Source organism: Leptinotarsa decemlineata, unplaced genomic scaffold (genome assembly GCF_025532065.1).
Source record: "Leptinotarsa decemlineata unplaced genomic scaffold, Ldec_3_MD MMD2_tig00000882_RagTag_RagTag, whole genome shotgun sequence".
NCBI classification, from domain to species: Eukaryota; Metazoa; Arthropoda; class Insecta; order Coleoptera; family Chrysomelidae; genus Leptinotarsa; species Leptinotarsa decemlineata.
This window is the reverse complement of record NW_027412556.1, coordinates 21,630,306-21,642,466: the sequence shown is the minus strand read 5'-3', so window position 1 is coordinate 21,642,466 and position 12,161 is coordinate 21,630,306. Positions and strand designations below refer to the sequence as shown.

The 12,161-nt window shown below is 33.1% G+C and overlaps 1 protein-coding gene across 1 annotated transcript; it reads right to left on the bottom strand.

Annotated features, from left to right (window-relative positions):
* Positions 1-8,457: 8,457 nt before the first annotated feature.
* On the bottom strand, positions 8,458-9,689 carry LOC111509364 (DUF1676 domain-containing protein Osi12). Its single transcript, XM_023165089.2, has 2 exons — positions 9,204-9,689; positions 8,458-9,116 (listed from the first exon to the last, which is right to left on the bottom strand). Exons 1-2 carry the CDS (start codon positions 9,628-9,630, stop codon positions 8,716-8,718), a joined length of 828 nt encoding a protein of 275 aa, XP_023020857.1. The 5' UTR covers positions 9,631-9,689; the 3' UTR covers positions 8,458-8,715.
* Between the last annotated feature and the right edge of the window lie 2,472 nt (positions 9,690-12,161).

Sequence of the window (12,161 nt, the reverse complement as noted above, 5' to 3'; positions counted from 1 at the left end):
TGTTTTGGCATGTACATGTAGTTGGAGAGTTTTGCAAAGTTTTTTACAAGGGCGTCAAGGCACTGATGATTGGACGAAGTTGGATATTTGATTTGTTTTTTTTTTTGGAAACAATATATACAAGAATTTTTTTTGGAATGAGAGATTTCTTCTTTTTAGTGGGAATGATGGAATTGTTGATAAGTACTTTGGTCGTTTTCATGAGATGTGGTGGGTTGTGGGGTTTCTAGTTTTTGGTTAGGATTCCAGCGAGTCGAATAATGCCATTTTGCCTAAATAGGTAGTATGTAGTGTTGAGTACTGAAGTGGTATTAATTACTACCTACCTTTTACAGTCGAAAGATCATCTTTCCACTTGAAAGATAATGGTGTTCAATAGTTTTGTTCTTGAAGAAGAGGCGGAATCTTCCTGTTCTTCCTCGGATAGAATTTCTTTATCCATTTTGGTCTGAGTGATAATATTTCCAACGAAAATGGAGTTGGTCGTTTTGGAGAATTTAACGTGTTTCGGTATAGTTCACCTGAGTATTAGTGAATTTGTGTACTTAAACTGGGGGATAGAATATAACTGACAGGTTTTTTATGTAATGGTTGATAATGCGTCTGGTAAAGAGAAATTTTACATGGAATTTGATCTGAAACGTCTTGAGAATGATTTGATTTGTTCTGAAATTTTCAGTTTTCCACAAACACCTGAGGAGGTACACCTAAGAAGATACAGGGCATATACGAAATAACACGTTCCATCTACTCCAGAACCTATAATGGTTCCAACATAGCTTATGAACAAGGGCTCCAGGTTTATTCCCCTTCGTGCACCACTTTGATACAGGCCAAGCAATGAGCTTTATCTGAAATGGCAATGGAATAGGCATTAATGTTTGAATTGAGAGGTGTATACATTTGGAGAGATTAATTTGTGGGAGGGTTTTTTCTTCCAGTTTGTATCTTTAAGTTACTTCTATGCATTATCTACAAATCTTTTTGAAAAGTTTATTTCGAACTTAACTGCTTTCTTCCTTTCCATAGAAGTTGCTTGTTGAATTTTGTTTCAAAACTTTGACCAGGATGAATAAAGTATTGCATCCATGTTTGTTTCCATGAGTGAACTCATGAAAATATTTAAACACTTTCTTTTTCGCTGCAAATATAAGTGTTCACGCAAATCAGATTTGCCACTTGTTAGTATAACTGAATTTCTATACTCACATTGAAAATACCAAAGTAAAGAGTCGAAATAAGATCCAACTATGAAAAAATCAATCAAATAAATAAATAATGTCATCCCAATGATTTCACAGAATTGTCCTTACTTTAGGTACCCTGTTGTCTACAGTCGATTTTCTCCATAACCATTCCTATAAACTAGAGGAAACCAAAAACTTTACGAGTATTCGATATCCAAATATATTATTGTTCAACTATTCACGTGTAGAGTATGTAGTCATTTCATTCTTCACTACTTTTTTCTTCAAATCAAAATTATTCGCAGTGATGATTACAAAATGATGATTACAAACCATAATTCTATACGTGTATATTATGTATAGTGCGTTCCAATGAAAACTTTCCAAACATTATAATTTTCTTTTCACGACGAGAAACCCACCAATTCAAGTCAGCTTTACTCATTTTGTCGTCTAGTACCTAATTTCTAGTTCATTGTCTGAAGTGAAAGCAGTAGGTAGATATATAAATAGATTTCTCATTCATGGAAACTTGTTTAAAACCAAAACAATGAATTTTCAAAAAAACTCTAATCAAAATTAGCTTTTACTACTTGTTCAATTCAATAGAAAACCCGTAGAACAAAACTAGGTAAACAATAATTTTATATATATGAAACAAGCTGTGATGTGTTTGAAACAGAAAATAAAAAATATCAACTAATTAGAATAGATTTTTTGCTGAAACAGCTGCTCTGGTGATACTATCAGGTGATCATATCAATTTTCCATTTTTCAACGAAAATTTTTCTCGAATATTTCAGTAACGCAGTTTTTTCAAAGATTTCGGTAAAATTCAAGTTTTAACAAGATAATGCACCATATTGAATTTTGCAAATCGAGTATGTGTGACATTATTCCTCCTTCCCAATTGAGGTGAACGAAACTAAACTAGACATTTGTTTGAAGGTGATTGACAATGTTTCGTGATGAATTTCACTAGTTCGGACTTCCATTGTCTACTATATAAAATGATTTGAAATCCCTGAAACAAGTAAAAAAGAATAATTAAAAAAGAATAGTTGAAAATAACGATTATATTAAGCAACAATAAACCTGAAATGAAATGATAGTGAAATAACCTACAAGTAAAAATATAATAATTGAATAAATAAAAAATTAAAGGAATGCAAAAAGAAAATAATCGGAGGAATCAGTCCAGTCATCACCCGAAGACGATTGTAGATACCAACAATCGAAACGTCGTGAACTAACGTGACTTGGAATCTCTACACTTTTTATTTATTTTCATTTATTTTTTTATTATTTCCTTTTTGCATTCCTTTAATTTTTTTATTTATTCAATTATTATATTTTTACTTGTAGGTTATTTCACTATCATTTCATTTCAGGTTTATTGTTGCTTAATATAATTGTTATTTTCAACTATTCTTTTTTAATTATTCTTTTTTACTTGTTTCAGGGATTTCAAATCATTTTATATAGTAGACAATGGAAGTCCAAACTAGTGAAATTCTAAACTAGACATGGTATAATGAGCGGAAATTCACTTTCTCTAGCCCAAATACACTCCCTTATAAAATTTAAAACAGGAATTATAGAGGAAAATTATGGAAATATAGAAAAGTATATTGGTATATTAATAGGTATATTGATAGGTTTTTTATTGAAATCCATCAGAACTCATAATATTAAAAATTGTCATTACTTATACATTTTTCACTGTATAATCCAGAGTCAAACTTTGTAACTACATGTGTTTCTTTCAATCTGAAAAGTACTCGGACAATTATTTGAGCAATTTCATAATTTAGAGCACTAAAATTTGATAACATCAAAAATATCTCATTGAAGAACCTACTTCATCACCATCTATATACATGTGATATGAAAGCAATGTCTGTGTGGATGTGACAAGGCTGAAAATTTCACTAGTGTGACACCCAGTGTCACACAAGAATTGTTTCATAGCAAACAGGATCTACTCCGTGCAAACGGAATGAACTCGAAGGTGGGACAAAAAAGAAAAAAAAATTTCTTTGATTCAAACCACACCAATTGATGATATATTTATTTCATCATCAAAATATATGTCAACTTTATAGCATATATTTTTTTGTTCAGAAATTTACAAGAGTAATGTCTCATTATTTCAAGTAATATGTTGCCATACTTCATTTATTATTCCACAAGTATAATTTATACATCATTTATGAGTTGAAAAAATGCTGACTGTGATAAAATTTGATGAAATCAATGAACATATTGTTTGAAGTGTTGAAAATTCCATCACTTCAAATTTGATGCTGAACAGAAACCATATCATTGAAAATTTGAAAAAAATGGTTCGTTCTCATTGTACAGAGTGCGTACTTTCAAAGGGAACTCCTGTTTTCAAACTGGATAGATGAAAATTGATGGCTGTGTCTGAGGATCAAATTTTATGACAAACTCAATGGTGGAAACCGCATATCGTAACAATAAAATTGAGATCATTGATAACAAAATGCAAGTCTAGCCCAAACACATATAAACTATGGCATACTTGTTTGGAGTGGGATAACTACTAATTATATTAAAAACCTAGAAGTGACACAGAAATGGCTGATAAAGATAATGTATGATTGAAGCTACAGATTTTCGTCAGATGAACTCTTCCAACAATCTGAGCTATTCAAAATCCATCACATGTACTTCTTTATTCTTACATCTTACCATCACCAACACAAGTATGAACTGCCCCCCAAATAGACCATCCATACAATACTCGACTGAAAAACCAAACAACTAGAATACCAAAAGTTGGAACTATAAAAACCCAAAGAGTTCTCTCTTATCTATGCCCGATAATTCACAGAAAAATCCCAAATGAAATGAAAACACTTTATAGCCGTTTCTTATTTGAAAAGAAGTTGAATGTATGGATGTTTAACCAGCCCCCCGAATTGATTCTCGAAGCTTTTCAAAGAGAAATTCAGAAAACGTGTTTGATACAAATTGGACCCTAACAACACATAGACACAGAAAACTTCAAAGTACATTTGACTTGAACTGCCTTAAATATACTGCTTATATGTGTGAACATCGAAAGAGATTTATAAAAAAAATCGAAGAAAAAAAAATCGATTAATATTTTTGTGGGCGCCCAAAAAAACTCAACGAAAAAAATTTATTAATATTTTTGTGGGCGCGCAACTTCACCTATACTTTCATACTCAATTCACTTTTATTGTTGAATTTTATTATCATTGTATTATTATTATTATCATTATCATCATCGTTTCTGAGTTGCAGCATGTTTTTCAAAAAGTTGCTGTAACTTTTTTCCTATCGAAAGTTTTTGTTTCAATGAAAACATTTTCAAAGCAATTTTTCAGGTGTGTGAAAAACTAATATTTTTCACATGAGATATCAATAGTTATTGATGGAAAACTATTTTTGTCCAATCAGACAATCTGTATATCCTTGCAAATTTCGATAGAGCTCAAAATGTAGCACACTTGATATTTTGCTAGAGTCATCTTTGAAACACAGAGCTTTTAGGTTTTTTCATGTAGACTTTGAAACGCACACTCTGATTAAGTAGACTTTGGACGACGCGACGCGGCGATAAAACAGAACGAAATTGTTCAGTAGTAGCTATTAAATGTTGAGCGGTAATTAAAATGAATAGTTTCAATTAAACTGATAACGATTTATACTATATTCACTATTGATAAATGAAACTTCCACAATAATGATGATAAAGGAAAAACAATGAAATATATTTCCTCAGATAAGATATTCGAAATGTATACCAGCTTCTTTTATATACAGGCGACACCTTTGATGAACGTTTTTGCCGAATTGATTAGTTCAATAGGAGTGGTAGGAGCAAAACTTTGCATCACTGCCGCTCTCAATTGGCATCTAGAATGGGTCGGCAATTCAAATATAAGATCTTTCAGCCTCCTCCAGAGATGAAAGTCCATAGGCGTTAGCTCTGGTGACCTGGCCGGCTAACGATTGGGCCTTTGTTTGCAATCCATTTAATTATCAAAATTTGCAGCCAAAAAATTGGTGACAATTGCAGTATGGTGAGGCGAAGCCCCATCTTGTTGAAAATATATTTTTCTGGGTTCCATTAATGGCAATTCATCAACAACTGCTCACACTCTAAATTCAAATCAAGTAAAACTGATAACGTAATGTAGCATCAATATTTTGTGGATTTTATTTTTTCACCAAAAACTTACACATAAAATTAGTTCCATCCCAAGCAATTGTTGACCAGTGTACCTCAAAAAGAGAAATATGCCCTGATAAGAACTATTGTCTTGACTCAGTTTTATAAATTGTGGCATTTCTGGGTGGAATCGAAATATGTATGTTTAGTTTATTAATTGGGTACCTTCAAAGTGTTCTTTTTTAATTTGCTCAACAAAAATGGTATTGTTAGAGAGGCAGCGTATCGAAGCCTTGATATTGTTGGGATGTGGGGATAGAATGCGGAGTCAAAGTGATGTGTGTACTTTATTTAATGCAAAATATCCGGAAAATCACATTTCCCAGGCTACTGTGAGTAAGATCTTACACAAATTTGAAGAACATGGTACAGTGAAGGACTTGCCTAGAAGTGGCCGGCCACATGTTTTGGACGAAGATCAAAAATTGGACATTGCCGTATCTCTGCAGGAAGATCCACATTTGTCAACGATTTCATTAGCCCAAAACGATCCTGCGTCTAAACGTACGATTGGGAGGTTTTTGAAACAAAAAAATACCACCCATATAAGGTATGTCTTGTCCAAGAGCTCTTGGAAGATGACTATGACAGGCGTTTGCAATTTTGTGAGGAAATAATGAGGCGATGTGACGAGAATAATGGGTTTCCAGTCAACATACTCTTTTCGGACGAAGCTACTTTTTATTTACATGGAGTAGTTAACAGACACAACTATCGATTCTGGAGTCGGGAAAACCCACACTGGATATGCGAAGCTCGTACGCAGCGTCTTCAGAATGTAAATGTATGGGCAGGCATCATCAACAACAGAATATTGGGGCCATACTTTTTTGAGGGAAACCTTACAGCTGCACGCTACTCGATGACATATTTGCAGGACGCTGGATTGGACGACGTGGTACAATTTAATGGCCGCCAAGATCCCCAGACTTAACGCCATTTGATTATTTCTATTGGGGATATATGAAAGACAAGGTTTATCAAAATAAGCCGGCTAATATTGAAGATCTAAAAAGCAGAATTAGAGTGAAATCACATAACATACCGGCTGAGGCCATTCGGAATTCCGTAGACGGGTTTTACCATCGCCTAGGAGCCTGCCAAGTAGTGGTGGAGGCCAATTTCAGCATTTGTTACGTTAATTCACCAGTAAATAGCACTAAGTTAGGTATTTGTAACTTTTCAAAAGAGATTTTTCTCATTTCTTTGTAACCACAAAAAAAATAAGGGTTTGGTCAGAATCCATTTTTCACGAGCTTTTCAATGAGCCCATACACGACATAGGTTTGCATAAACAAAAAGTTTGGGAGGGTTGCAGCTAAGGGGTTGAAAAAAAAATCATTTTATTGCCAAAAAATGCGTACAACGTGACATCAACTGATGTGTTTCAGCGTTTTTTTCAAAAAATACTGGTTAAAAAAATACTAATTTTATTCCGGACTTTTGCGCACCCCTGTATACACCCAATAAAGGAGACTATAAGTATATTTTCGACACCACTGTTTTGTTCAATTAGTTGGATGAAATAAAATAAACTTTGTTATTGAATTATTGCAAAATAATAAGAGTACATCTGTTTTCCAGAATCATAAGGCAAACCTTATGTGAATTGTGAACTATAGTGTATTAAAGAAAAAAATACGGAAAAGTGTTTGACATCCAGATTGATATTCAGAATTGGCGATAGGAATTGCTGGTATATTAATAAACACTAAAATGAAAGGAAATTGATTTTTGTTTCTTGCAATACTTTATCATTATATTATATTGAAATTTATAAACTCAGAATTGGGTATCCTTGCATTTAACATCTCACTCGAAAGAAAACTTCAAAAACCCACACTAATTCAAATGTAACACTATTGACATTGATTTTTTCATTTCTCTCTCTTTAGATTTCATTTCATGATCCTTATTTCCATCTCCTGTTCTGTTTGGCCATATCAATTCACTTTCACCTCTAGGTAGTTGATGAATGAACTTTCTCGAAACTGAAAGTTTGATCCTAACTGAATATCCCGTCCTACTTATTTCGAAGAGATTTATAGAATTGTTTAATAATCATTATTCCCACCTTTACAAAAAAAGTATCGTTGCACTCAAATGATACTTATTATCAAAGGTGCCATTCAAAATCATGAAATTCAAATTGTAACTTCGAAGGTGAAGAAAGATGGAAGATTGGTACTTAATGAAAATCGAGATTAAAAATTTTGATTTACATTTTGATTTCATATAAATGAATTCGCGTTTAATCGTTTGATATTTCAATAAACAGATTATTTTTGATACTTAATTCTGAATGCCTGTATCAAAATGAAGTGTTTGATTTTGTGACTCAAACCTGAAAAATCCAGTTTACAAAATAATAAATCATTTTTCACTGTTGAAATACATTTAACATTTTAATGGATCTTTTTGGGCATTATCACCTTACATAATCTGGAAAGACAATCATAATGGAGAAAGGGCAGGGGGCATTTCAAACTATACACCTGTATGAACTTTTCCATTATAAATTTTGTCAGATTGTGGAAAGTGGAAATACTCAATAAAATCGTCAATAAAAAAGTCTGAATTCCTTCGGAAGAAGTTACTTACTTTCGTACCAATTTCTCTATATGGCGATGACCATATCTGTGAATACGTTTATTTTTAAATATGAATCAAGAAACCCCCCTTTGTTCATTAAAGATCAATTTTGGTTTTTTCGGTTGTTTTGTATAATATAATGTTTAACTGTACTCACCCCACCTGTCCTGTCTCAAGAACGCATTGCAAACCCAATAGAATGTTTTCGTTCAGTCAATGAAATATTTTTTCAGTTAGTGAGCAACAACTAATTTATATTTGCTGACATCAAAACTCATGTCGAGAAAGCAAGCTATATTTGTTCAGATATAACTGAAAACTATTTTATGTATGTTTTGGATGGACCTCCATAGTTTCATTTCAATTTTCCCGACTTTCTTTCGAAATGAATCAAACCAACCTTCAATATTGGGGCTGGGTGTGAAATTTCTATTGAATATAATCAAACACATATATATGTAAACATTTTATTGGAGAAGAAGAAAATACTGTCTGGTAAAAAAGTTAAAGTCTCGTCATGTCGTCAACGTCACATATATAAATAATATAAATACTGAAAATAAATAATTAGAAAACTGAAGCTACCATGTCTAGAAATACTGTCGAATGTCGAAGTCATTAAAAGAAAATCAAACATAAATATGACCAGAAAATTGGTCAAAGAATATTTGTACAAAATATTGGCTAGCTAATGAATCCAAAACAGAGTATCTACTTTGGACTGTGAGCATTGTATGCCAGATTCTGGGCTTCTTCCAGAGACCTTTTGTCCCATCCACCGCCGCCGGATTGCCAGCCACCACCATGTCCACCGCCTCCGTATCCACCACCTATGCTACCTCCGGATTGCCAGCCGCCGCTGCTGTGTCCACCGCCTCCTCCACCTTGTTTAGATGCGAAGAGTTTTTTGATTGCAATAATTCCGGATAAGAGAAGAGCGATTTTGGCCGTAATCAAGGCTTTTCCTGCGAGAAGAAACAGCCCACCAATAGCTAAGGGAATCATCGCCACCATTTTAGCTACAATTCCCATCATCATGCCACCCATCATGCCTCCTATTTTCATTTTTCCTCCACCGCCTCCTCCCAAACCACCGCCTTCCTTTTTACGACCTGAAAATAAAAAATGATATTAGAAATGAAAAATAGGAGTATGTGACATTCATGGAATTATGTACTCAAATTGAATCATAAAATTACCTTCTTCGATTCCTAAATCTTCGGCCAGTTCACGCCCAGAGATTTTGGGAAGGGATACCTGAATAGTTCTGGATCCAATGAAGTTGCTGATTTTTTCCATCAACATGTTGGTGAGGATCTCATCCTTGGCATCACCTGATCGGGGTAGAGTTTTTTCCAATTGTTCTTCTGTGACTACAGGTCCTTCCTTAGGTGCATCGGCAACTTTAGTAACTATAACTCCTTCGGCAAGAGAAAACTTATCCATTCTTCCTAGCCTATCGAGAAACGTTATAGCTTTTTTCTTGAGACAAGGGCTGAAACCGTCGGCTTTCGAACAATCATCATATATTTTGAGTGCCACTCGTACACCGGTATTTTCTAAACTGTCCTGTGCTACAGCACATGCCACAAGAACCAACACTAACACAGTTTTTCTCGAAATCATTGTCACTAGTCCATACACCTGCTTTGCCGACAGCCGAAAAGTAACTGATGATCTTTTCAATCTTTGTTTCTTGTTTTATACCTTATCATGTTGACCTTTCTTTTACTTTGTTGACCCGCTAAGAACTCTTGTTCGAGCTCTACCCTACTCTCTTGATTGGCTGAAGATGACCTACAAAAGTTATCTTGAATCCTCATTGGGTTGATATCATGTGTTGAATTCTCGATTCTCACCTGTTCGAAGATTTCTTCTTTGTGAAATTATTTTGTAGACAGTGAATCTGATTTAGTCAATGAAAAAAGTGTATGAAAATGAAACGCGGGTCGCTTTGGTTTGTTTAACGTGAATGTTACTAGAAATTGCAAGTGATCTGGTTTGTACATTCGTTACATATCTCATACGTCGACGATAGAATGTCGTAATGTATAATTGGTATCGTTTGAATAACAATCGAATGATTAATATCCCAAGTTGGCGAACCGCAGCGATTATTTTTTTGAAACATGCAGCATCGAATAGTGAAGATATAATAGAATATAATTTTACTATGTCCACACTGACTTGTTACTTCTTTAACTATTTTCACTAATTTATTGAAACGAATACAGTTATTTGTATCAATTAGTGTTAATGTGGATTTTCTTTTAAGTATCATATTTTATTCAATTATTACCATTTTCAACCTCAGTGTTTTCTTAGACACCATAACTCGAAAAAAAAAATTATTTCACCCCTTCAGTGATAGTATATCAAATGAAACTAAGATCATTGTATATCCATCAAAAACTTATGAGTTCTCCTTATTGCTGATGAATTATAAGATATCGATTACGATTGATAACTCATTCATTTAATTGATTTGTCCTGATAAATTGAAACAGAAATTGTGAAATACATACAAATCAGACCAATTGATTTGAAAACTGAAAGCAGAATATTTTTATGTAACAAACTTTATTGGGAATAATTCCATCACATTTTTGGTAACTTTTGTTCGTCATTAGTTAGGAACACTTCACATCTTTTCGTGAAATTCATGAATATTCTGAAAAATTGAAAAAATATATTCAAGAGATTAACGTTGATATATTTCAATAAATGTGCGCCACTTTCGAATGATAATTTTGATCAGAATACGTATGGTAGGTATTATATTGATATGATCTCAATTGGAAAGATTCATAAACGACATAATTGCGTCAATAACCTGAATAATAAAATTCAATGAAATTCAAAATCTACCATACACGAATATTTTGTAACTGAACCCGAATGTATTTGACGTTATAAATATCAAATATTCCTTACGGAAATATATAGTGAATAATAGCATATACGTTTCGAATCAGTATTTCATATCCAGCATGACATTGGATCTGACAATCTGCGTCGAGATGAGTTTGGAAACAGTTTTTTTGTTAGTTTCATTCTATGTTAAAGGTTCATGTCTGATCTTTTAGTACCTTGCATATTGCTGAATAATTTTTAAATAGTCGTATCTGAATTTTTTTGAAAATCCTATTATATAAGGTATATGTAAATATTTCAAATCAACCACTGTGATATAATATCATGTGAACTTTTCTATGATACTGTCACAAATATGAGATTTACTCGGATAACAGGCATATAATAATAAGTTATTTACAGAGAAAGTGTTTTCCACCTTTATGAGAGATTTTTGATTCGCTGCACTAATTACCTAAATACGAATTCAAAATCAGCATTTGTTACTAGTACCAATGACTTGCCGCCCGCTGGGTGTAATTTGAAAATAAATTTCCACTAAGTAGGCTAAAAACATCAACATAAAAGTTATTCAATTTCTTTCTTTCATGTAGTTACATCTACTGGACAAAAAGTTAGGCACTGTGAATCTTCATGGTACAGTATATTTTTATCTTTTACTTTCAAATTTTTATATATTATTTAAAATGATTTGTTATTTTCATCCAATGTAGACAATCTCTCAAAGAATTGAATAATTCAGAACTCATGAAACACTCTCCATATCCGGTTTTTGATTTGAAAGATGTATATTTTTAGGGGTGGCTAATTTTTTGGGGAAGAAAGTTTTTGGGGGTCTCTCGATGCCCATCTCGCTAAAGAGGTTAGCGTTCTCTGGAGATCATTATGACCGGAGATATCAGGAGATCATAATGACCTCCTAAGGACGTTAACTTGGTTAGCGAAAAGCGCGTCGAGAGACCGTAATTTTGTTTTGGTGTTGCAAAACTGTTTTCAATAGAGTTATCTAGTTATCTTGTATAACCCTGTTGAATTCTTCTTTGTGCTTTCGAATTTTTAACATGTTTTGGCACAGTTGTGTTGTAATGTAATAGCGATCAGTTCACGCGATTCAAATATACATATTTATACACTAATGATGAGGAGAAAATTTTTTATTCATTCATTAATTTACTTATTTATTCAAGGGCAAAGCCAATTTACAAAATAATATTTGACAAAGTATGAAGAAGTACAAATTATTTTTGATTGCTCATGTCTGATGTCTACATTACAATTTACAA